Source organism: Cavia porcellus, unplaced genomic scaffold, assembly GCF_034190915.1.
Source record: "Cavia porcellus strain 051 isolate PalLab524CR breed Dunkin Hartley unplaced genomic scaffold, mCavPor4.1 scaffold_28, whole genome shotgun sequence".
NCBI classification, from domain to species: domain Eukaryota; kingdom Metazoa; phylum Chordata; class Mammalia; order Rodentia; family Caviidae; genus Cavia; species Cavia porcellus.
In genome coordinates, this window is record NW_026947511.1 from 52,183,532 (window position 1) to 52,209,243 (window position 25,712).

At 51.5% G+C, this 25,712-nt stretch overlaps 1 protein-coding gene and 1 long non-coding RNA gene across 10 annotated transcripts; both read right to left on the reverse strand.

Moving 5' to 3' along the window:
- Window positions 1-460: 460 nt before the first annotated feature.
- On the reverse strand, window positions 461-9,549 carry LOC100735869 (patr class I histocompatibility antigen, A-126 alpha chain-like). 7 transcript variants are annotated; one of them, XM_063239459.1, is made up of 8 exons: window positions 9,396-9,538; window positions 5,368-5,924; window positions 4,821-5,090; window positions 4,224-4,499; window positions 3,369-3,644; window positions 1,927-1,959; window positions 1,751-1,798; window positions 461-1,414 (listed from the first exon to the last, which is right to left on the reverse strand). In XM_063239459.1, exons 2-8 carry the CDS (start codon window positions 5,468-5,470, stop codon window positions 1,410-1,412), a joined length of 1,011 nt encoding a protein of 336 aa, XP_063095529.1. In that variant the 5' UTR covers window positions 5,471-5,924; window positions 9,396-9,538; the 3' UTR covers window positions 461-1,409. The 7 variants fall into 7 exon arrangements, with proteins under 7 accessions (XP_063095529.1, XP_063095527.1, XP_063095526.1 ...); XM_063239457.1 differs by having other exon boundaries at window positions 4,821-5,174; window positions 9,396-9,537; XM_063239456.1 differs by lacking the exon at window positions 9,396-9,538 and adding an exon at window positions 2,371-2,481 and having other exon boundaries at window positions 5,368-5,652.
- A 3,915-nt stretch (window positions 9,550-13,464) lies between these two features.
- LOC134473770 (uncharacterized) lies at window positions 13,465-23,580 on the reverse strand. 3 transcript variants are annotated; one of them, XR_010044203.1, is made up of 4 exons: window positions 23,353-23,580; window positions 22,935-23,077; window positions 22,015-22,104; window positions 13,466-15,826 (listed from the first exon to the last, which is right to left on the reverse strand). It is a non-coding gene; the product is annotated as an uncharacterized LOC134473770 (long non-coding RNA). The 3 variants fall into 3 exon arrangements; XR_010044202.1 differs by having other exon boundaries at window positions 13,465-15,826; window positions 22,935-23,580; XR_010044204.1 differs by lacking the exon at window positions 13,466-15,826 and adding an exon at window positions 15,845-16,901 and having other exon boundaries at window positions 22,935-23,580.
- Window positions 23,581-25,712: the final 2,132 nt, after the last annotated feature.

Sequence of the window (25,712 nt, forward strand, 5' to 3'; positions counted from 1 at the left end):
GCATGAACGGCTAAACCGCAGGACCCAGGCACCCAGGCTCTGTGCTCAGCGAATGTTAAAGGAGTCGGTGCGGTGCTCAGGCGTGCTGTGTGTGGCCGTGGTCCTCCTGTCCTCCCGTTTTCCCTGAGAACACTGCCCCGCCTGAGACAGCGCCTTGCACAAACTGCTTTCCTTTCCTCGCTTTCCCCCCTTACACTGATATTCTGAGTAAAAGCCTGAGAGTGACCTTGCTGTGCTGGAGTCTGAACACAGCTTCAGTTCGGGTAGGCCCCTGGGCAGCTGACCACAGTCCTGCAACATGGAGCCATACCGGCCAGGGCCTGGGGACAGTTCTCATGGCAGCACGGAAGAAGCTGCTGTTCTGGGAACTGTGACACTGCCTGAGCCACCCCTGCCCACCCTGTTGGCACAGGAGCTGTTGTAGTCAGGGGTCGGGCAGAGAACAACTAGACTCAGGACAGAGAATTTATAATATTGTTTTATGACAGTCACCCAGAGTTAGTGCAAAAAGGGCAGGAAACCTATCCACAATGCTAGAGACAGAATATTCAGCCAAGGGCCCGGATTCCACAGCAAGGATAATGCCTCCCATGAGTCCAGCTAGAGGTCTAGAGCCCACGAAACGCACTCATGCCAGTCTGTTTTATGGGTCCGTGCTGGGAAGGCCCAAAGGTCAGCAGTGGAACCTAGAAATGTCTATGCCAGAGGGGGGAAGGAGCTGCGCTGGTAGGTTGAGGGTTCCACACTGGAGCCAAGAAGTCACACGCACAACAAAGACCAGGGCTGTCCTGAAATGCACAGCAGCCATCCTCAGAGACACAGAGGTCCTGAGCTCCAACAATAAGCCAGCATGATGAGTTTGTCCTGGAGATTAAATGGCATGTCTTCCCCTCCAGAGCCAGGAAGCAATGCTGGTAAGAACCAGAGCTGCCCAAAGTGAACCACAGCCACTCTCACCAACAAGGTTCCGAGCTCCTCTGATGACAATGGTTGTATTCACATTGGGGAAGCTGGTCCTGATGAAGTCAAGGAGAACCAATGGCTCAAACAGCAACACATAGGAGAACCCATAATGCCTAGCTTTTCTTTATCCACATCTCTTTTTATGTTGGCAACTTTCCTCAGGTGGACCATCTAGGATCAGCACCATCCTAATCTAATCCAGCTGGCATTAAGTTGACCAACAGTTTTTAATCCATAACAGGAGCTGAGCAGGAGCGAACACGGGTCAGCGTGGGGACAGGAGTCCTGCTGCCCAGGGCTGACTGCGCCCACAGACTTCCCTGATGCATACAGGAACATGCATACACTCAGAACCATTTGCAGGGAGGTGACTCAGGTGATCTTGAGGTCACAAAGCATGGGCTGGAGAAGCGTGGAGTCCCTCAGGCACCCGCAAGGCAGCTGTCTCACACTACGGGACAAAAGGTTTATAAATTCGGGGCCACGGCTCCACATGGCACCATCCTAAGGAGCTCACTGAGAGAAGCTCTCTGCACACAGGAGGGGATCTAGACATGGAGGCAGGGGATGGAGCTGGGGGCACAGAGAAGCAAAAAGCAGAGACAAGTTACACATGTGCACCAGCTCCCCAGGGTGAACACAAACACGGGGCACAGCACCCAGGTCCTGACAAACACTAACAGAGGAGCCCGCTGCTCACACACAGGGCTCACAGTCCGACAGGGACCCTGCTGTGTCCCCTCTGCCTCAGCCCATCTCTCCCACTTCAGGCCCCCCGGGGTCTCACCTTCTCCAGGCATGAGAGAGGAATCAGAGCCCTGGGCACTGTCACCTCCTGGGGGGAAAATATAACACGACATGTTCAGAGCCCAGCAGACATGGAGATGGGGATCATGAAGTGGGGATCCCATGGCTCCTGCTACAGAACCCCAAGGCTCTCAGGAATCAGCCCCCCATACTTACTTGCAGCCTGACTGTAGTTCCCTCCATTTGCTCCTGTGGGAAGCAAATGTCCTGTGAGAAGCCAGGGAGGAGGCAGGGCCTTGACACGATTTAAGAACTGACTAGCCTGGAGCCTAGGGAAGCTTCCAGAACTGGATACAGACCCAGGGAAGGGTCAGGAGGCAGGAAGGGAGGACATGTTCAGGACCAGCACCCACTGCCTTCCTGAGGATCTGTCCTAGCAGGGACTTTCCCCTCTGACCCTGCCTGCTAGGAATCAGGTACCCATCGACACAACTCTCTGGGTAACCAATCTGTCCCTCACTGTCCCTGTGTTTCACAACAGGCTCAGTGTTTAGGGCTCCGGGCTGGACAAGCACCTGTGTAGGCTGGGGACATCCCACAGCACGGAGAGATGCACTTCTCCCTGGGGCTCAAACAGGAAGAGGCTGACCCCACCCCTACCTGCTCTCTTCCTCCTCCACACCACAAAGAGAACTCCAGTGAGCACAGCTACAGGGAGAATCACAGCAGCAATGACCCCCAGGATGGGGATGGAGGGCTGAGGAGGAGACTCTGGGGAGGGAAGGGGAAGGAAAGGGGGAGAAAAGAAGGAAAGAGGAGGTGAGGGGCTCTGCTTGTATCTAAGTGGACCCCAAAGCCTCATGCAAATGTGGGCATTTGGAAGCTGACTGCAGTGTGGGGCTCAGAGCTGACTTGCTGTTAGGAGGTGGGGTCTGGGGGAGAGGGGCCCACTGTGGGAGTGGCTTGGTAGGGTTTCTCTCCTTCCTCAGCGCCCACATTGCTCTCTCTGCTTCCTGTCTGCCCTGCAGTGCAGCCTGCCAAGAAGCTGACTCTTGACTGGAACATCTACAAACCTGGGAGCCAAAACAAACCCTTTTTCTTGAACTTGCGGGCATCAGGGATTGTGTCCCAGCAATGACACAGTGAGTAAGACAGGGCCTGAGCCCAGCTCTCCAGCCTGTGCCATTGAGGGTCTCCAGAAGACTCCTGCATTCAAGACAAGAGCTCTGGTGCCCTCTGCCCCCTGCCTTACTTTCTTATTGCTGAGACAAAGTACCCCACTCCTACACGTTATAGGGGGATGGTTCGCTTCAGATCAGTTTGTAGAGGTCCCAGTCCACTGGAAGCAAGGCAGGGAGGCCTGGCAGGGCCGTCACAGAGGACAGACAGTCCATGGCAAGGCAGGCAGGAAGCAGCAAGCAGCAGCCTCCCCTCTTCACTGCATTCAGGCTGTGAGGCTGTCGGTGGATCCCTCTCACACCCAGGCTGGGTCTGCTGTCTTCCCTAATCCACTCAGCCACACCCAGAACAGCAGAGTGATCCAGTCATCACACCCTGCACCCAGGGTCACACACCTGTATACAGCCACCTCTGACAAACCCCACCTATGAGCATGAGGATTTGGGTTATCTAGACATAAGGCATAACACCCCCCTTACCCCATTTCAGGGTGAGGGGCTCAGGCAGCCCCTTATGTTCCACAATGCACATGTAATTCTCTTCCTCTCCAGAAGGTACCACCACAGACACCCACTTCTGGAAGGTTCCATCTCCTGCAGGCCTGGTTTCCACCAGCTCCATCTCCTGGGTCAGCTCCTGCCCATCCCGCTGCCAGGTTAGGGAGATGTCCTTAGGGTAGAAGCCCAGGGCCCAGCACCGCAGGGTGACCTGTTCCTTGGAGATGGGGTGGCGGCTCACGTGTGTCTCTGGGGGATCTGAGGGGAAGAGGGGAAGTTTTAGGCTCTTTGCATTCTTCCTGGTCACTCTAGCAAAGGCTCCTGTGACCATCCTGAGAACCTTAAGGACAAGTGGAGCTGGGAGATTGTAAGCCCCTGAGACCAGGCTGGAAACCGGTATCTGGCATGATCTATTCCTCAGACAGTTCTAGAATCGGGGTGAGCTGGCCCAGGGAAAAGGCTCCAGGTCTCTGCAGGAGGGAAGAGACCTCTACCCTGAGGTGGAGGTGGAGACTGAGAGGCCAGAATAAGCACAGTCAGAGCTCCACAGACACTGGGTGTGGGGCAGAGAACAAGCCTGAGAGAGTTCAGGGTCACAGCCTCCTGAAGGGCAGGGTGAGCAGAACCTCAGGGATCTTCCCCTCCTATGAGGGACAGACTCTTCCTCTCTTGAGAGAAGGGGGCTCAGGGGAGCCATCTGCTACCAGTTGTGCAATCTCAGTGGCGCTCTTCCCCAGGACAGGAGAGGGCAGCAGTACTGGGGAAGGGTCCGGTTTTCCTCCCTGGGACACACCTGTCCAACCAGAGCTCAGATGGGGAGGTCCGCAGGGCTGGTACCTGCTCGCTGCAGCGTCTCCTTCCCGTGCTCCAGGTGTCTGCGGAGCAACTCCACGCACTCCCCCTCCACGTAGGCTCTGTATCGCTCTGCCTTATGGGCCTCTACCCACTTGCGCTGTGTGATCTGAGCCGCAGTGTCCGCAGCCACCCAGGTGCTCAGGTCCTCGGCAAGGGCGATGTAATCTTCCCCGTGGAAGCCATACTGCAGGTATCCGCGGAGGAAGCGCCCATCCAGCCCCACCTCGCAGCTGCACATCCCCTGGAAGGTGTGAGAACCTGGCCCCGCCCCCGCCGTCAGCCCCGCCCTTGCCCCGCCCCCTCCCCGAGATTTTCTCCCAAAACTAAAATGAGGTGTTTTTTTTTTTTTTTTTAAATCGGTACCGGGGATCGAACTCATGACAGCCTGCTTGCAAGGCAGGTGCTTATGGATTGAGCGAAATCCTCAGCCCCAAAACTAAAATGAAACTGACTCGTGGTCCCCTTGCTTCCCCAGGCAGGGTCTCCCGGTGAACCTCGGACCTGGGCACCCGGGACCATTCGGATCCTCCGTGGGGGCGGGCAGGGGCGGTGACCTCTGACCCGGCCGGGGTCACTCACCGTCCCCGCTCTGGTTGTAGTAGTCGCGCAGGGTCCGCAGGCTCACTTGGTAATCCTGTGCAAGGATCTTGGCTCTCTGTGTCTCTCGGTCCCTGTATGCCTGATCCACCTGCTCCATCCACAGCGCCCGCGGCTCCATCCTTGGATCCCCTGCGTCGCTGTCGAAGCGCACGAACTCCGTGTCGTCCACGTAGCCCACGGAGATGAAGCGGGAGTCCCCGCGTCCCGGCCGGGACACCGCGGTGTGGAAGTAGCGCAGGGAGTGGGAGCCTGCGGGGCGGGGCGGTGAGACCGCGACCTCCTCCCGCGCGGGACCCGGGTCCCGGGTGGGCGGGAGAGGAGGCGAGTGCGGGGCTGTGGAGACAGAACAGGGGCATCGGAACCAGGGCGGCGCCGCGCTGGGTCAGCAGGGGGCCGGAGCCGGGATCTGGATCAGGCTGGCCCAGTGGAGCCCGGGTCTGGCCGCGGAGGCGGAGAGCGGCTCCCGGTTCCAGCGCCCCAGCCACGCGGCCCTCCCTCCTCCCCGCCTCCTCCGTCCCGCACTCACCCGCGCAGGTCTCGGTGCAAAACAGGATCCCTGGGAGCAGCAGGAGAACGGTTTGGGACGCCGTGGCCCCCGGCCCCGGAACTGACATCTTAGAATTGGTCATTTTTTTTTTTTTTTCTTGTTTTGAGACTGGGTCTCCTGGCTCTTAGATCAGGCTGGCCCGGGTCCCCGGGATCCCTCTGCGTCAGACCCCGGAGCGCAGGGATCTACCTGCGAGCACCATTACGCCTGGGTACTTTATGATCTGTGCTAACTTTGACAAATTAGAGGAAGAAATGTTTTCTGGACGGTGATTGGCTTCTCGGTTAACCCAATAGGCAATGAAAGCGAGTGCTAGCTTGCACCACGGGTGATCCGGCAGAAAGACCTGACTTCACGAGCCCTGCCTTAACAACGCCAATATCCGGGCAGAAGGACCTGACAGTTGTGATTAGAAAATACACCAGGCGTGGTGGTTCCAGCACTCTGGAGGCTGAGGCAGGAGAATCGTTGCGAGTTTGAGACCAGCCTGGGCTACAAAATGAGCCCAATTGCAGCCTGAACAGCATAGCTAGATCCTATCCCAAAAAGACCAAAAAAAAAAAAAAAAAAAAAAAAAAAAAAAAAAAAAGGCACTGCGGCTCCCGAGCGCCACCCAGCGCCACCAACGCAGCTCCTCAAACAGTGCAGACACAGCCTCAGATCTGGAGCCCTGAGCCTTCCAGCTGTTCCCGAGCTCAGTGACCAAGAAAAGTAAAGGTTTCCTATCCATTTGGGGGATCTGGGCGGCAAAGACAGCACGGCCAAGGCGCGCGAAAGGCCTTCGGAACTGCTTCAGAAAGTGGCGGGAATGAGGGGACACTGTCAGAATTAGCCAGGAGACATCCCGAGAGAGCGCGTTTATGTGAGTCATACCAATATGGGTCGGAACAGGCTTTTGGGAAACTGTATTCGTTCGAATAGCGTTAAAATGCCATTACATTGTTGGGAGCCGCGTCTGTGATAGCTCGCCTTGCGCGGCGGACGTGCGGCCTGTGGTAAAGAGCAAAGCCTGAGGTAGATTACCCCTCCCATCGAATATGTTAGTTTCCTGCTTACCGCGTAAACAACCCGCTCAACAATATAGTCTGCCTGGCAACTAATGATGTTAGCCAATCAGCTTGCCTTGCTTACTTTAACATGATTGGACACTGTACCCGTATATATACCGGTGCCACCCCTGGGCGGAAGTAGAAGCCAGGTAGAAGCCCGGAAGTAGAAGCCCAAAAGGAGCCGCGGAGAGCGGACCGGTAGAGGCTTTGGGGCAGACTGAAGCACAGAAGGAGCCGCGGGGAGCGGACCAGAGGAGGCTTCGGCTGGGAGCGATCCCAGGGCAGGCTGTACGGAGAAGGAAAATAAAAAGAAAAGGTTGTCCACTACCAGACTTTGTCGTGTGTCCTTCCTGCCGGCCGGGAGCGGACATCGACATTTGGTGGCCCGCCCGGGGACTGATCACCCCCGAGACGTGGAAGTGGACAACGCTCCAGTACAGAGCTGCGAGACAGGTGAGTCGGGGATAAGCCTGGGCTCTGGGTGGCGCGCACCTACAGGGCTTTTAGACTCCCCTCAGGCTCACGCGTAAGTGGCGGATTCCTTGGGCCTCACGTGGTGAGTAACATATTAAAAAATGGGAAACATGTTAGGTAGCAACACTAAGAGCGAGGGTGGTTGTGGAGAAAGCTCTCAAGAGCTTACAAAAGTACGCAGGGTATTTGAGCAGGCCCAGTCGGGGAGCTCCCGAGAGGGGCCCGTCAAGGGGAACAAGGATGCTAAGGAGGAGGACGGGGCTCTAGCCTCGGAGTCGTCTGACTCCGAGGACGAGGGAAAGTTGAATGGCAAGGGGGCCAAAGAGACCAGCTGTCAGGAGCCTAAGTCCCTCAATAAGGAGTCGCAGGGTTCTTTTCCAGCGTTGCCCCGCGAATTGCGCTCTGCTCAACCTGGTCTGCGGAGGAGTAGAGAGCTCCTGAGCGCTCCCCGGCGCGAGAGGGAGGCGAAGCCTTCCGCCCCACCTTGGGGGCCGTTTCCGGAGGCGATTCCTCGCCACGAGGTGGCCGCCTGGGAGCTCTCTCCCCTTTCGCCAGAACAGGAAGTGATGCACGGGCCCCCATTTTCCGCCCAATCACGGCCGCTGTCTTATGCTCCGCCGCCGGCGGGTCGGTATTTTTACAGGCGGCTTTGGCAGGGGGGACGCTTGTCTCATGAGGTACATCCACCTGGGATAGATAGTGGCCCCTACGAGATATTTCCTGTACAAGTAGCTATGGGCCAGGGACGCAATGTATGGGAGCCTTTTGAGATAAAGCAGATTAGAGAACTTAAAAATGCAGTTACAACCTTTGGGCCGACTGCGCCTTACACCATTGCCATGCTGGAGAATCTGTCTTCTGGGCCCCTCACCCCCGCGGACTGGATTCAGCTGGCAAAGGCGTGTCTGCCCTCGGGTAGTTACACAGAGTTCTCTGCCGAGCAGGCTAAAAAAAACGCCGGTCGAGGAAATGAGGGGCTGGGGATTTAGCTTAGCGGCATAAGTGCCTGCCTTGTAAGCAGGCAATCGCCAGTTCGATCCCTGGTACCAATAAAAAAAAAAAAAAAAAAAAAAAACGAAAAAGATAAAAATAAAAAATAAAAAATAAAAAACAAAAAGGGGGAGTAAGCCAAGGCCTGCCTCCAAAGGCGCGGTTATCTATGACAGGACAATGGATGGGCCCGGATCCAGTGGTCAGCTGGAACCGAGGCGCGGTTTGTGTTTTCCCACAGGAATCGGGACGAGAACCACTGTGGATACCGGAGAGACTGACACGGGCGACAAAGCCCTCGACTGAAGATCAGACCTGCCCTACCGGAGATCCATCACAGACCAACCAACAAGATGAATAAAAATAGCGGTAGCCCGAAATGGACAAGAAGATCCTCAGGCATATGCATGGCTTGCTCAATTGGCCCACGACTGAGTCTAGATATGGCGGGCATCCCTCATTCTCCTCCATAAGGTGACAATACACAGCAGGGTAGGTGAGTCAATGACGGGTAAGAGCGTGCCTCCCCAGCACGACTCGACCTAAGCCAGGCCCTACCCCATCCTGCACGTAAGCCGCTGGACTGTTAGATGCTGCCCAGGTCTAAATTTCTCTCCGAGGGGATTTCTTTACGGAGAGGAAATGAGTGCAAGCTTGTGTGCATCCAGGTTCCGTCCAGTTTGTGCCTGGCCCTAGAAAAAGGACGAGGGCCTCAGGGCCTTGGCAGACCATGGCATGGCCAACCAGGGTCTAAGCCAAGGACCTACGGTGGGCCTACACATAGGGCATAAGCCTCTGCACCCAGTCCAGGAAGGGCTACGATACACACATTCATAAAAAATAAAATAGGGGGAGATGTTGGGAGCCGCGTCTGTGATAGCTCGCCTTGCGCGGCGGACGTGCGGCCTGTGGTAAAGAGCAAAGCCTGAGGTAGATTACCCCTCCCATCGAATATGTTAGTTTCCTGCTTACCGCGTAAACAACCCGCTCAACAATATAGTCTGCCTGGCAACTAATGATGTTAGCCAATCAGCTTGCCTTGCTTACTTTAACATGATTGGACACTGTACCCGTATATATACCGGTGCCACCCCTGGGCGGAAGTAGAAGCCAGGTAGAAGCCCGGAAGTAGAAGCCCAAAAGGAGCCGCGGAGAGCGGACCGGTAGAGGCTTTGGGGCAGACTGAAGCACAGAAGGAGCCGCGGGGAGCGGACCAGAGGAGGCTTCGGCTGGGAGCGATCCCAGGGCAGGCTGTACGGAGAAGGAAAATAAAAAGAAAAGGTTGTCCACTACCAGACTTTGTCGTGTGTCCTTCCTGCCGGCCGGGAGCGGACATCGACATTACATGTTGGTGCAGGTCCTGAGCATCTCCTTCCCTGGCGCCTCTGATCCTTCCCTGGGTCTGCATCCCCGTTCTGGAAGCTTCCCTGGGCTCCAGGACTGAAGCGATCCTCTGGACCCTCATTACTGTCCCTTCTCCCTGGCCCCTCTCACCTGTTCCTTCCTGCAGGTACACAGAAGTGGAGCTACACAGAGACCAACAGTAAGTGTGAGGAAGGGGGATCCCAGGAAGGCTTTGGGTGTCGTGGACAGGAGCCATAGGAGCTCGCTGCCCCACGACTGCTCCTTCAGCCGGGACTCCCTGATCTCTGACCATGTTCTGCTTTTGTCTTGCTGTGTGAAGGAGAGACCACAGCTCTGAATCAGCTCAGTTCTCTCAAAGGATGAGGCTCATGGGTGTGAAGTGCGAAGCGCCTGCAGGGCGGGGCTTGCCGGAAGAGGCGGGGCTTGGCCCGAAGGGGCGTGGCCCGAAGAGACCTTCACTGGGGCAGTGCCTTACAAGAGTCCATCCTTCCTTGGCTGGCTACTTGCTGGCCACGACAAGAGCACCTTTGCTCTGCACCGACCCTCCACCGAGCCATTTCTGCAGGAAGCCAGCTGACCAAGGACTGTGCTGTGGCTTAGCTCTCCTGCCCCACCTCCACCCAGGGCCTCCTGCACTCATAGGTGGGGCTTTGGGGGTGGCTGGATCATGGCTGCAGCACACTGGGTCACTCCGGTGACTTTTTAAAGGTTCTAGGTGTGGGTGCTTGGTTGAATGAAGAGGGAAGAACCATCCAAGGTGTGGGTGGCACCAACCAATAGGACTGAAGCTTGAATTAAGCAAAAAGAGAATGAGGCTCCTGTCTGCCATCCCACGAACCGTTCTCCTCTCCCACATCCCTCTGCCGTGCTGCCCTGCCTTGGAGTCAGCCAAGTGTAGAAGACAACCTGGGCACCTCTCCTTGAATGCAGAACGGTGGCTTCAGCTTTAGTTAAAGGAAGCCTTGGATCAAAGCCTTTGTCCTGTGACTCCTCACTTGGATCTGACCTAGGACCCCTTGGCTGCCCATAACTTTGAATATATCTTAGTGTCTTTACTCTTGCCCTGGGTTGCATTGGAGGTGGTATATTCGGATTAACTTTCTGGATTTCCAATTGGCTTCTATGGGATTATAAATATAACTTTCTGGATTGTGAGGAGGACCAGAGAAGAGATTGCAATATTAGGGTTACAGAGCCTGTATACAATCCCAAAACTTGGGAGACCGAGGGGGAGGCTGAGGCAGAAGGATCGTTGCGAGTTGGAGACCAGCCTGGGCTACAAAGTGAGCTTAAGTCCAGTCCACCCTTCATAATTAGACCCTGTCTCAAAAACACAAAAATAAATTTTTTGTATTACAGTATTTGGTGCCCCACATGGGGCACAAGCCCATCACCCTGAGATTAAGAGGATTAGATTTACCAGTATCTTCTCACATTCATTTATTGAGTGGGAAACCAACTTTAATTCCTACAGGGGTCTATCGGCCTCCACCAGAAGCACTTGTGGGATTTATCGTAGGAAAATCAAGCTTAATTCTCAAAGTCTTACAGTTCCAACTTTAATACAGGGTGATTATCATCAAGAAATGTTGGGTGCAGTTCATTCCACTGACATTTGGGTGATCAAACCTGGTGACCTGAGGGCACAGATCTTACTTTTCCCCACAGGTCAGCTGCCTCCTGCTCTCTATCCTTCATGGAAATATAGTACAGATTAGTCCTTGAGCAAGGAAATTTATTTTTCCAAAATGTCCCAGTTCATGCACCTGCCTGTGCTGTTAAATTGAATGACATACCTTTTGCTGCTTTGTTAGACACAGGAGCTGGCATCACAGTAGTCAGTAGCCAACTCAGCCATCCAGTTGGCCAACTAGACTCGCCTCCTCAATCCCGATAGACCTGGGATTCTAGTTGTGACTATCAGAACGAATGGAAAAGAAGAATCTAATTTTGTATTCATATAGCCCAAGAAATATTATTTTAATCAAGTAAAGCAATACAATTGGTGCTATAACTGACCTGTGTAAAAGAATTAATTTCACGAAGGTTTCAGCAGGTCATTTTAAATAACTTTTTTTTGTCTTTTTCAGACAGGGTCTTGTTACAGAGTTCCGGCTAGACTTGAGCTCCCTTTGTAGACTAGGCTGGTCTCAAATTTACAGTGATCCTCCTGCCTCAGCTTCTCAAGTGGTGGGACTGCAGGAATGAAGCACCACACCTAGCTTAGCAAATATAACTTTTTTCATTTAAAGAGAAAAAAAAAGGGGCTGGGGATTTAGCTCAGCTGCATAAGCGCCTGCCTTGCAACAGGCAGTCATGAGTTTGATCCCTGGTACCGATAAAAACGAAAAAGATAAAAAAAAAAAAAGGAAGGAAATAAACAAAGCAGTAAAAAGGTACGAATAATACACAATTTCAAGAAAAAAATACAGTAAGAAATCACTAGTTAATAGGTTACATATTGTCATCTTAGAAACAGTTGTCCAAATTATAAAATTAAAGCATGTAAAGTAGACATTCATAGAGTGAAATTGGAGACAGTTCCATTCCATGATCCAACAAAAGCTCAGTAATATGGTTTTCCATCCTACACACTCAAACATACGTGCAGTTATATTCCTTAGACCACCTTCCTTTCCTGTCTTTTTTACAATAACAATTACACTTTTTGGGTTTTACTACTCCCACAGTTCTTATTACTTTTTTTTGAAGAGAATATAACCAAACGTGACTAAACAAAACAGAGTCAGTTAGAACAGAAGGGTGGACATAGTGCATGATGCAAAAATGGAATACCAGGTGATCAAAAGTGGTTACCATTGTGCCTCTTGCTATTTTTAAAATGAGTTGCCTCTATCATCAGGTATAATAGAATTGATCAAAACAGTACAGAACAAGACCAATAAAACCTACACTGGAGACATTACAGGAGTTCAAAAAAGAAGCAAATATCATTTTTAAAGGCATGTGCCTGCATTAGTTTTCAGCTATGAAGTTGGAATAGTGCTGGGTTTTGTTTAAAGGTCTCCCAAGGCCTCATGCAGTCATGGAGGTAGCTGAGTCTAGCGTTTGTGATTGGCGCTTTGTCTAGGGCTGGGATGGCGGTGTGGGTGCTGCATCCACCCAGGGTTGGGTAAGGGACATACAATGGAAGGGAAAGAGCCACGCGCCTGCCTTTGTACCCTCTTGGCTCTGGCCGTTGTGCCCACCAGGAGCAGCTGCCCCTCAGCCACGCCACCTTTTCCCCTTGGGTTTCTGCTCCTTCTTACCCTTTCTGAACTCTCTCTCAGCCCTGGTCTCTCGTTTAGAGGGAAAAGCGTACAGAAGAATCCAGCCTCACGTAAGCACTGAAGTGGAAAAAGGGTTATTTCAATAGCTTTTCTCGAGCGAGGGCAGGTTTTCATCTCTGAGGGACAGGACAGCCGCACAAGTGGCGGCACCGTGTGGTTCCCGGGGATTTGCAGACAGCACGGGAGGGCAAACCAAGCTAATGAGGTAGCTGTCACTTCACTGCCTGGATTTTATGGCCACACACTTGAAATCTGTGCTGGGTTTTGAAATATGCCTTCACCCTGCTGAACAACAGACCGCACACGGAGCTCCTCCTGTGGGCCACTCGGGCCCTTCTCTCAGGAACTCCCTGTTTCTTCTGCCGGCTTCTGTTAGTCCACTTGTTACTTCTGCGACAAGTGGTGGCTTCTGAAAACTTAGCTGTAGGGCTGGGGACGTAGCTCAGAGGCTCGTCAGCTGCCCTGCAAAAGTCCTGAGTTCCATTTCCAAAATGGAAACAACCACCCCAAAACCCCTAAGCTTGGGGAAGCTGTCAATCCTTAAATAGTAGATTTCTAATTTCCAAAAGATATTTTTTCGTGTGTGATTTTAAAATCATATCAGTGCACTTTAGATATACATGATGATGGCAGTCATGGTAGGGAATGTGGACCCAGACCTGTCGGGCTTCTCCTGCCCTCCCCTCCCCTCCCCTCCCCTCCCCTCCCCTCCCCTCCCCTCCCCTCCCCTCCCTTTCCCTCCCCCTCCCCTCCCCTCCCCTCCCTGCAGCCCCTCTTCCCACCTCACTTACAAAGCTTCCTTTCCATTTTCCTTTCTGTTCTTTTTTCCTTGTCTCTTCCTGCCTTTCCCCGCCCCCACCTTGTTCCTCTTCCCATTTGAATATTTTTTTCCCTTTCTCAATATCCGTCATACATTTAGGTACTTATTTATACTTTGGGTTTCTCACACAGAAAAACAAATGATATTTAAACAACATGTGTCCAATTTATTTCATTTAAGTGCATCAGTGACCCCTCACCTGTCATCATGTATGTTTCATGGCTTTATAAACCCTTCTCAGACTTCTATAACCCTTTCCCACACTCTTATATACACATGTTAATATTTTTATGTTGTTTTAAATATTTTTAGGAAAGATAATTAAAACCATAAATATTATATAAATATCTGTGAACTGCAAAATCCCATGATACAGGCAGAACTCAGTGACGCTGCAACGCGTGAACCACAATATAGCAAAGAACCGAGGTCTCAAAGTGCTTCCATTTACCTAGAAATGCCTCAAGCTTAACCTTCTTCGGGGTAGAGTAGTACTCTGTTGTATTTAAAAAGAAACCCCACAACTTTGTGGTTGTGATGATGGACTTTTGGGCTGTTTTCAAGATTTAGTTATTTTAAATTATTCAGTTATAAACATGAGTGAGCATATATTGCTTTTTTATGGTCCTAGTTCTTCTGAGGACTATCCATGCTGATTTCCACAGTGGTTACAACAGTCTGCAATCCCAGCAATGTAGGAGTTTCTTTTTTCCCTGCATCCTCTCTAGCATTTGATGTTGGTTATTTTCTTGATGATGGGCATTCTTTCTGGAGTGAAATGGAATCTCAGTGTTGTTTTAGTTTGAATCTCAGATGACCAGTAATATTGAACATATTTTGTATATTTATTTCCCATTTCTACTTTGTTATCTGAGAAGTGCTTATTATGTCAGATGCCCATTTATGGATTGTATCTTTAATTGTAGGGGGATGGTCTCATTTTTTTTGAGTTCTTCATATATTTTAGATGTTAGAGCCAGGGATTCAGCTCAGTGGCATAAGTGTCTGCCTGGCAGCTGTGATGTCACGAGTTCGAGCACTATACAACGTACAGATACAGAATCTATCTATTTCAGATGTTAGTTGTTTGTCTGAGGAACGAACTGTGGGCAAAAAATGTTCCCCACACTGTGTGTTGTCTCTTCACTCTGTTTGTGGTTTCCTTTGCAGTGCAAAAGATTTTTAATAAAATGAGATTCCAGTTGTTGATTTTTTGTGATATCTCCTTTTTCAGACTACTGTAGTTTTTCAATATAGCAAATACGCAATAAAATGAAAAAAAGAAAAACTACTCTCCCTACCCCTCCACAAAAAACAAGAGAGAAAACAGTCCACTTGCAGGTTTGCCCCTGGTGTCACTGGTAAACAACATGTGGAAACAGTGGCAGATCCGTGTTGATTTACCCCAGCAAGCGAGCAGTAGCTGTATGGTGGGCAGTGGGTAACCTCAGTGAGCCTGTGCCTCAGTTTCCCCTGAAGTTTTCCCAGCCAGCTCACCTTCTGTGGATTTGAACTCGCAGGGAGCCACTAGATGGACCCAGCAGCTGTCCTGAGTTCCGAGCTCAGCCGGCCCCTCCTAGGTGGCCCCAGGATATTGCTGTCTCCCTCAGGACAACTGAGCCCTCAGCACCTACCCCCCGCTGGCGCAGTCCTTCATGTCTACTGCCCCCTCTACTGCTGCATCTCTCTGGAAGCCTCTGGGGTGGCCAGCTGTGGCTGTGTGTCTGCAGGTCTGAGCTGCTCCCCAGGAAGTGAGTCCCGAGTCAGGAAACACACGGCCTGCCCCCGCCTTCCTCTTTGCTGCAGTCCTCTCCTCACTGCCCCTTGGGATCCGTTCCTACCTCGGGTCCTCCTGGGTGCAGGCGCCCACTTCCCCTCGTGTCTTCCTCGTGTTGCTGTATTCCACACCTGGACAGCAAATCTCAGAGAGGGCTTTCCTGTGCTGCTCACCACGCCTCTGTTTCCTGCAAGTCTATCATTTTCATGGTGTTCTTTTAAATTTTAAAGCGAGTAAAACAGAACAGTAAATCGAATCAAAAGGGTGAAAGGAGAGCAGGAGATGGACACCTATTTAGAATATCGGCCCCTGATATTTATCATTAGGGCAGGGCTGCATGTGTTTTGTCTTTTGTCTTGAGATCTGGCTGACAGAGGGAGGTGTTTGTTTTTCCCCACAGTTGCAAGGCATCTGGTCTTTTGCCCTGGCTCCTCTGAGGGCGCTGGCCTGTCTGACTGCTCTGCTATTCTTGTATAACCCAGCTGCCTATGCCACTCCCCTCTGAAAAGTACCCTGAGCTGCTGTGAAGCAGTAATGGGCGATGACCGATCGGGCTGTTTCAGGCTGAAGGGGTCCTGGTTGTTGATGGGCAGTCAGTGATACTCTGCAGAGGGTCCATCTGAAGGCCCTCAACAGAACAGGCATTTTCATCTTGGGGGCTACAGCTTTAAGTCTGCAAGAGACAAAGTCAAAGAATCAATTAAGTTTGCATGGGTCAAATAATAGAATCAACAGGATAAGTATGAGTACAGCTGACAGAGATCTCCACCAAGAGCAGCTGCTAACGGCTCCCCATAGGCAGGAGAAGGATAAGGTCCTGGGAATTTCAGAGTCTGATGTGTCATTGATTTGTCTCCTAATGTCTTGAACAGCCTTTGAGACATTAGCAGGACGCCCAGGAATGTTCACACAACATTCAGATTTACACTGGCACCAGTGCCCCCATGCTGCTGTTAGAATGTCTAAAGCCATCTGAGTTTGGAGGGAGGCCTGTATCTTAATTTTACTTCATTTATCAGAGAGAGACCAGGTGCTGTGTCTTTTAAGGCCTGCTAAGTCTAATTAAGGCCTCAGTGGGTGACATATAACTTTTTCTGGAGAAGATCTGGAGGATCCCAGCAAAAGCAATCTACCATATTTTGTACTGGTTTTCTCTGTATGATTACTTGGGGTTTGGCATCCTTTAAACAAGAACAAATTTTAATCAAGGCACCATAATCAAAGTATGTTCACAGAGGCAGGTATCATCAAAGCATGAGCATTACAGCTGCCAGGTAAGTTTAGAAATGGCAGCAGTTGTAATCCCCTGGCTCTTGTGTGCCTTTATTGATGGAGGCTGACATTTTGTCATAAGCCCCTGTAGCTTTAGTTATAATTATCTCTTTTTGATGACATATTAAGAGTCAGATTAATACATTATTTTGATCAGTGAAAATCTCGCCTAAGTTTCTGTGTATGGACAGCGATAGCGCTGTATTTGTAAAAACCAGTCTCAGCATCATTGATTAATTGGCAACCTGGATATATATGGCATTTAGACAGGAGAAAATCTCCAACGATCTCGGGGGAAGATCTCCAGGTGGCATAGGGTGTCTTAGTTACCTTTTACTTGTGGTTGAGACAAAATAACTGATGCTCAGAATTAGGGAAGCAAAGGTTTATTTTTTGTAGTTCTTGGAGATTTATAGTCCATACTCAGCTGGCTCCAAGCAGCAGGGTGGCAGGGTGGGGCTGCCCTTCATGGCTGGCTGCAAACAGCAAGGCACAAACTGGCAAGAGAGAGAGAGACACCTTCTTCCCGATGTTACTTCCTAGGATGGCACCAGCCTGGGGCAGGTGCAGCACTCACACCACCAATCCGAGCACTGGACAAGGAACCGATCACAAGCGCTAGATTTGGAGGAGTCCATAATTGCATGAGCCCTCGGGGCCACTGACATAAACCAGACATAGGGAAGGAAACTCCCGACCTACTAGATGTCTGGCAAGAGTTTGTATTCTCTAAAATTGAAGAATGAATTTTAGGAGCAACAGAGGTTAAGAGCAGAATATTGCTATTGAGAGAAAAAGCGTCTCTCTGAGAGAGACAGAAGGGGTCCCCCGTGGATCACCTCACAGGCTGCTCTTTTACTTCCTTAAAGTTAATACTGAAGAATCTACAGCTCACTTGGAAAATGATTGATCAACATTCCAATGAAAGTTGGAATAGAAAAGTGGGAGTGTCAAATAAATAGGTTAGTAATAAGTATGAAAAAACTAAAATGTGAACCAAGAAATGGAAATAAAATTTAAAATCTATCAGCTCAACAAAGTTGAAAGTAAATGATGACAGGATTGAGAGGAGTATGTGGAAAATGCTTTGTTACAAAAGTTGACGGTGTTAAAATGGGTATAAATGGCCTGGGATTTAGCTCAGTGGCACAGCACCCACCTGGCAAGCCTGAGGCCCTGAGTTTGATTTCTGGTACCAAAAAAAAGGTATGACAATTTCAAAGAGTAGCTAAAGAATATTTCCCCTACCTTCTTCATGTTCCCATTCCCCATCTTCTGCTCTCTCTCTCTCTCTCTCTCTCTCTCTCTCTCTCTGTCTCTCTCTCTCTCTCTCACTGTAAGACAACACTGTGTGGCCCAGGTTGGTCCCCAACTCCTGGACCCAAGAATTTCTTCCACCTGTGTCCCTAGTGAGTAGTGCACGACACACACACAGTGTGACTAGCATAATTTTCTATTTTCTTTTCAGAGACAAGGTCTTGGTCTGCAGTTCAGCCTGGTCTTGAGCTCACTGTGTAGCCTAGGCTGGCCTTGAAGTGATGGTGATCCTCCTGCCTCGGCTTTCCAAGTGCTGGGATTTAAGTCATGCACCATCACATTCATCCACAAGATTTTCTCTTTAATAGAGGAAAGTATAGCACCAGGGTTTAGCTCAGTGTTATAATCACCTGTCTTGCAAGCATGTGGTTGTGAGTTCGATTTCTGATAATAACAACAAAAATGAGACAAGAAACTATACATGTATTTTCCAAAAAAGGTAATAAAAACATTCTTTGACTTATGTTTTCCAAAAAAAAGAATGGAAAAAACCTAAGTGTTACAATCAGTACAATAAACTATGAAAAATGGAACAGTCGAATGTCTCAGACAATCACGCTGTGTGCTGAGTGGGTCAAATGTGACCTCCAAGCCAACCCCGAGGACCTCAGCATGTGATACTTTGTACAGACAGCGATGAGAGACACAGAGCTGAGGAGAGGTGAGCGGGGATGAGACCCGGAAGGTTCTCTCAGGGAGCCGCTGACTGGTCCTGCACTGATGCTCTGGGCATCAGAACGTGGGTGTGGCTGTGCCCTCCCAGAAGTGGAATGTTCTGGAACATTCTGTGAGGGGGCGTGGCTCTGAGTGCTCAGGGGACATCAGCGACTTCACACCCCGTAAGGCCCATGCTCCCATGTAGGTTTCCAGGCTCTGCTGGGTCCAGAGCTCATCCCGAGACTCTGACACAAGATGAGCTAAAGCCGAGTCCAGGGACAGAAAGCTTTCATTGTTCTGAACCAGTGAGCATTTCTGAAGAATCGCCATGGTAAACGTAAATGTCATTGTGAATTACGAGGGCCAATTTCATGGGACCAGGAAAGCAGATAACAGGGAGGCTCAACAGGTCCCCACCGCAATTATTAATAACATGTAAAAGACAAAGGAAAGGTGGGGCATTGTTAAACCCGGAGACATCTGGGTAAAGCTATGTGCAGGACAAAGAATGACCTTTGGAAACTGAAACTATAATCACAGAACAATAGATACTAATAATGTAGGAGCTCAGGTGGAATACAAAATTAGTAAAACCTGGAAAAGTGATTGCAAAGAGGAAAGAAAAATTAGGAATATTGTATTCAGTCTGGGAATTTCAGCAACATCATCACAAGAAGTCTTACATGGTGTGGGGAACAGGAAATTGTTAAAAATAATTCAAAACTATTTCTCAGCATTAGCAGAAAAGGTCCGATGTGAATGGGCCTGACCGAGTTCTCACTGCCTCAGAGCCTGGCTGAGGACAGCGTAGAGGACGGGAAGGCTGCTCAGAGAAGACACTGAGCTCAGCCACCACGAGGCCAGGAGTCCGGGGGCCAACCACAGGGAGAGTCAGGGAGGAGAACAGAGCCACTGGGCTGAGGATCCTCAGGCTTTTACTTAGAAGTCAGCGTAAGGAAAGCAGGGGAGCAAAGCGGTCTGGGAGGCAGCTGTCTCAGGCATCAGGACGGGGGTGAGGCTGTGCAGGCCCAGGCCTGGAATGTTCTGGAACATTCTGGGGAAAGGGCAGGAATGGTGGCCAGACCCACAGCTTCGGGACCCAGCCTCGTTTAGGTGTTTGTTGTTCACATAACCTTTGTGCTGTGTCCCAGAGCTTTATTATGTTTTGTCACCAATTCCACAGTTTAATGACTCGTGTGCTTTTGTCCCACATTTTAATCACAGCATTGCAAACTGTGAAACTACAATTGCAGGGCGGCCTCCTCCTCTCTCTGCTCCCTGCTGGTACTGAGAGCCCTGATTCCAGGCTGATGGGAAGGCTGCTGACAGCCAGTCCAATTGGAAAGGTCACATTCCGAGACAGGAAAGAGAAGAAAAGATAAAAAGAAAAGGAAAAGAAACATCTTAAAATCAAGTGGCCACTACCAAGTTGGTTTAAAAAGTTCATAGTGAGTAAGCAAAAATATAAAGAAAGTTGTAGGTATACGAGACAGACTTTCATGGGAGACTTTGTGTGATCAAAATTTTTTCCCTACTAGAAGAACAGATCATGACAGAACTGGAAGGCTCAAGTATGTTGAAAAAGGCTTTTGGGGGATACAGTTTCTACAAAGGAACCTGCAGGTTCAGTCATTTTAAGCTTGGCTCCTTGTTGCTCAGAGAAGATTCGGGGCTCTGGCCCTGACTATGCACTGCTCCCGCCCAGATCTCAGCTCTTCTCTGGTTGACAAAAGCTGTCACTACCATTTTTGCACTTGGTACTAAACATGAGTGTTTTTCTGCATGATTAGCAGAGACACCTAGACTTGACAAAGACAAAAACAGGACAAAGGGCCGGAGACTTAGCTCAGTGGCATAAGTTCCTGCCTGGCAAGTGTGAGGTTGTGAGTTTGATCCCTGGTAGCAAAAACAACACACAACAAAACAACAGGACAAAACTGCCTCCTGGGGCTGTTCCAGCCTGATGTGTGACACTCACTGCTGACTTCATGGTGTATTAAATATATTAAATATTGTTTCTCAAATGTGTAAGTCTTCAAAAGTCCAAAACTAAAAAACATCCTAGTGGTGACATCTAGGCTGAGATTATTTATGATGATGAACTTTTAAATTCAAATGTCTGGCTTATCCTTTACTTGTTTTTCAGCTATTTGTGACAGGACATGTGCAGTGTAAGGTGACACCGCCAGCCGAAAAATGCAAACAGATTTTCAAGGCTGATGCTTAAATGATCACAGGTGTATGTTATATGTTTATGTTGGAACCCTCGAAGTGCTCAAGCACTGTACACTCTAAAGAGCATCACATAAAATACATCTCTGGACATGAACACTGTCCTTAGGTCACACTCTGTTAAACTATGACAGTTCTCGGTAAAACTGTCTTCATGTCACTTAATATGATGCTGTCATCATGGCTGTTATGTTTGGGTTGATCTCAGGTTTTTTCTACAACAAGTTATCATTGTTCTGACCAGGTAGTGGTCTCGGTACTGGAGGACACTGCCCATTCCTTGCACACCTTCCTCCAACTCTGCCTGCTGAGCCTGGCACTGGCACCCTCACAACCCCACGAGACAGCAGGCCATTGTAGAAGGAGCCAGTGAGCTCCTCAGGGTTCAAGTTATAAAACAAAGAAGGGGGTGGTGGGCCAATAAATAAGACTTTAAATATTTTAAGTTGTGATTCAAAGTTTTCATAGTAGTACTGAGAAGCAACTCAGCACTGAAGTTCAGGAAATGCTGCAAAACACAGGAATTCCCTCACTTCTGAACCTGTCTCTCACAAAGATTGTATAAATTTCTTGCAACTCCAAAAGTACAAAGGTAGGCCGGGGATTTAGCTCAGTGGTTCAAGCGCTTGCCTGGTCAACGCAAGGTCATGCGTTTGATCTCTGGAACTAAAATCACAAAGGTAAAAAGGCTGCCTGTCCTCCTGAGTTTTCTGACATAAACACCTCAAGTAAACCGCGTGATTCCTGGGCTGATGCTCCCACCTCACCTGGCTCAGACGTGGTTAAATGGGGAGACCCACAGTTACCTCTTCCCTCTAATGACGCCTCCCGCTCCTTACGAAGCTGTGGGAGGGCCTGCAGCTGCTGGGCTGTTCTAGTGCTTGGCACCTGTCACCCCACACATGGCATTTCCTGGCAAAGAATTTCCCTTATGTGTGGGTACCAGCTATGTGCCAGCGTCAATGGTACATAGATAATTTTTAATATGTTCATGTAGGGTACGCAGACAAAGAGCCAAAGCTTGGCCCCCACTAGTCTTACCAGAGAACAGATAAAACCTCAGTCCTTGAACACATTTCCTCAGAACACATGAACTCCCCAGAAGGACTGTTTCTGGGACATTCTCACTGGGACCACAGTGATGGGGGCAGCTAGGGCGACCACGACCGCGGTTACCTTAACTCGATGCATTCCAGCTGCTCAGACTGTCGACAGCTGTGCCCAGAATGTTACTGCTGACTCTGAGCTACACGGACTAAAAATCTGAAAGGAACCTGATGCCCTGAAGGCAGCAGCTGCTCAGCAAACATCACCAAGCTTTTGGACACCCGGCTACACAGATGCTGTCACCGCTCTACGTGCACAGTGTCTGTCCCATCTTACCACTCGGAGTCCCTGAGGAAGTGTGACAGCTTTTCCATGGTGTTTCATATGCGTCTGGGTGGAGATCTGACCTCTAACCTCCAGGGCCACCTGGGAAAACAACCTCATAAGTCTCAGTCAGAAGCTTTCAACATCTCCTTGCATTACCTTAATGATCTCACCTACTGCTGGGCAATTCCCCCAAATTGCTTTTCTGGCTTCAACATTCACATTTAGATTCTTATTACTTTTTATCCTTTTGTTGTCTTTTTCTTTTTTGAGGCAGGGTCTTGCTATAGCAGTTCAGAATGGCCCTGAGCTATGCAGGCCAGGCTGGTCTCCAAGTCCTGACCATTCTCTGCCTCAGCCTCCCACGTGCTGGGATTACAGGAGTGCATTTTGATGCCCGGCTTGCTGTTTTTTCTTATAGTCCTCAAGGCCCTCCCTGTGCTGTTCCAGAGGACACTGGAGCCCAGGCCCTGAAACCCTCCCTGCATCAAAACCAGCACCTGTGTGCACCCTATTTCTCTCTTCTTCCCCAACCCATCCTGTAAAACAGAAGAAGAGGGAATGTGGGGGAACACGAGGGAACATCGGGGACCCAGAGGAGCATGAACAGCTAAACGTTGGAACCCAGACTCCCTGCTCTGTGCCCAGCGAATGTTAAAGGACCTCGGTGCACCGGGTGCCGTGTGTGCCCGTGGTCCTCCCACTTTACCGCTTTCCCCAAGAAATCTGCCCCAACTGAGAGGTCGCCTTGCACAAACCACTCTCCTTTCCTCGTTTTTCCCCCTTGCCCTGACATTCTGAGCAAAAGCCTGGGCTCAGCTGCAGGGCCACCCTGGGAGTCTCCCGAGGGCCTGGTGCTCTGGGCTGAGACCTCCCCTCTGCACCCTGTCAGTGACTAAAGAGAATGGGGTGCAGAGTAGTCAGTCACTCACCTGCTGGGGGCAGGATGGATCGTAGGCTGTGACAGCAGAAGGAATCCCAGAGCTTCCAGAGGAAGCAGCAGCAGCAGCAGCCCCAGAGCCCTGAGCACTGAGGGGCAGCCAGCAGTGGTTTCCAAACTCCACGGAACAAGTATCTGTGACACACAATCCTACCTCCAGTCAAATGGAAGTGCCGGCAGCCAAGGTCTTTCCCTCACTGCTGGGCACTGAACCCGGGTCTTTACACGGAGCTGCATCTCCAGCCCTTGCTAGATTTTCACTTTGAGACAGGGCCTGGCCAAGTCACCTAGGTCTCAGGTTGGGCTGGCACCTGCCATCCTCCGGCCTCAGCCTCCCAGAGCGCTGGGAATACGGGCCTAGCTGCCCCCCGCAAGGGTAAAGAGGTTTTTTCAGCTGTCTGGCATCTTACAGTTTTACTTCCTGTGCTCCTTCCTCAGCAAAGCACCAGGTGAAGCAGAAACCAAAGTGACGGAGAAAACAGACAGTGGGGAGGACACGGGACAAGCCGCAGAGGAGGCTCCCGGGAGAGCCCGGGGCTGCCCAGCAGGAACCAGAGCAGGATACCAAGCCCCGGGGTGTGGCCTGCTGCCCAGGGGTGAGGCAGGGCAGTGGGGTAAGAGGAGTGGGGCGGCGGGGAGGGCAGGGGAAGGGGCGGGCCTTGGGGGAAGGGCGGGGCGGCGGGGCAGGGGTGGGACGGCAGCGGCAGAGGGGATGGGCTGCGAGGCAGGGGACGTGCGGGGAGGGGGAAAGGGGCGGGGTGTCGGGGGAGGGGGCGGGGCGGCGGGGGGCGGGGCGGCGGGGGCGTGGACAGGCCTCCCCGTGAAGACAGCAAGAAGACTCCTCTGTGCCCAGGGCATTATGGAGACGTGGAGGGGAGGAAGGATCAGAGATTTGGTCACCAGCACCACAGAGGGGAAACCGAAGGGATGGAAATTAACTCTTGGGAAACTGCAGTCTGGGGCAGGAGGAGCAACAGGGCTGGGCAGCTAGCGGACCCCAGGGAGGACTGAGCCGCCCTGCTGTGAGCGTTCAATGGCCCTGGGGTGGTGGCGCCTGGGAATCTAGAGAGGGTCAGTGCACCTAGGGGGAGGCTGCCAGGAGCTCAGGCTCCAAAACCATGTGGACCACGGATAACGGGGAGAACCGAGGACTCAGTGTTCACAGCCCAGGAGAGAGGAGAGCAGCGGGTTGAGGGGGTGCGGTGCCGTCCTTGGTTCCACATGGATCAGCACAGTGCACTTCGGCTGGGTTTCTGAGGCAGGACCCACGCTGCCCTGGGGGAGTGGATGCCTGCTGACCACAGGGCCCGGGTGGGGCGGGCAGCGGTGCTGAAATGGGTCCTTTTTTCTGAGCTGGGAAAGGAAGAAACTTCACCTGGGAGTGGGGCTGAGAGGAGTAGGAGGAAGGAGAGGGGCAGGGGAGGCTGGGTGGTGAGAGAGGGAGGGGGCCAAGGGGGAATGGGGGGCTGGGTCCACAGACCTTGGGGGGGACTTTGGGGGGGACAGGGAGGGGAGGGGGGAGGGGAAGGAGGAGCAGGGAGCAGGGAGCAGAGCCAGCACTGAGGCTGCAGCCCCGCCCACACAGAGCCGCCCCAGCCCCCGCCTTGCCCTGACCCTTGGTCTCCTTTGAGTGCTGTGCTGCTCCTGCTGCCTCCTTCAGTCCTCCCCGCAGTCCGCAGAGCATCTCCCATGAGGAGGCCGCTGACCATGATGGCTGGAGTCCACGAGGACCTGCACAGTCTCGGGTCAAGTCCCTTGCCCGGAGGACCTCAGTAACCCCTGACTTTCTCTGAACCCCTCAGGATGGGCCGCTTCGCCCTCCAAACCCGGACCAAGGTCCAACCCTGGTTTTTGTCCTGCTGGCCACTGACCACGGATCTGCGCATCTCAGCTGCAGGAGCAGAGGCAGCAGCAGTGGACTCAGGCTGGGCCCAGCCTGCACCCATCGGCGTGCAGGACAGGCTGTGGGCAGAGGGCCAGCATCCTCCATGGGCCTGGCCAGGCGCTGTGTCCCAGCCAGGCTCCCTTCTGCCAGCACAAGCAGGGTCCCCGGGTGGGTGGGCTGCACCTGGCTTTGTGCCTCAGAAGCCTTCATGGGCACAGGCCGGGACGCCTGCCTGCCAGGCTGGTTTCTTCTGCAAGGCCCAGTCTCCTGTGTATGTGGCCTCACTGCCTCGGGGGTTCTGTTGTGCCCAGGTGCCCAGGAGAGCGTTTGGGGTACAGAAAACCCAGAGGGGCTCAGGCCCAGGCCATGGAACTCAGTGCAGCTGGAAAGATAAGGCACTAGGAAAGGGGGACATGGTGATGGGCACTGTGGGCCTTTCTACTGTGACTGCATCAGATCTGTGTCACCCTGGGGACCTGGCCACCCTCCTGCTGTCCATGTCAGTCATTGTCCGATGTCCACTCAGTCTCTGGTTTCAGGGTCCTGTGGTTGTGTAGACCCCTTCCATTGTCTCAGTCAGGTTAATTCCTAGGTAATTTTTGGATGTTACTGCTAACAGAAAACGTGTTCCTAATTTATTTCTCAGTGGGTTCATCCTGATGAATAGGAAAGTTTCTGGTTGTTGATAATGTTTCTGGCTCCTTGGCTGAATTCCTTTATTGGTTCTAGGAGTCTCTGGTGGGATTTTCTGGTCCTCTGTGTAGAGCATCCTCCCCTGTGAGTGAGGACAGCTGGGCTTCTCCCTGTGCTGTGTGTCCTGTTCATTGCTTTCCCTGCCCGATTGCTCTGGATGAGCCTTCAGGTACTGGAGCACACAGGACTGGA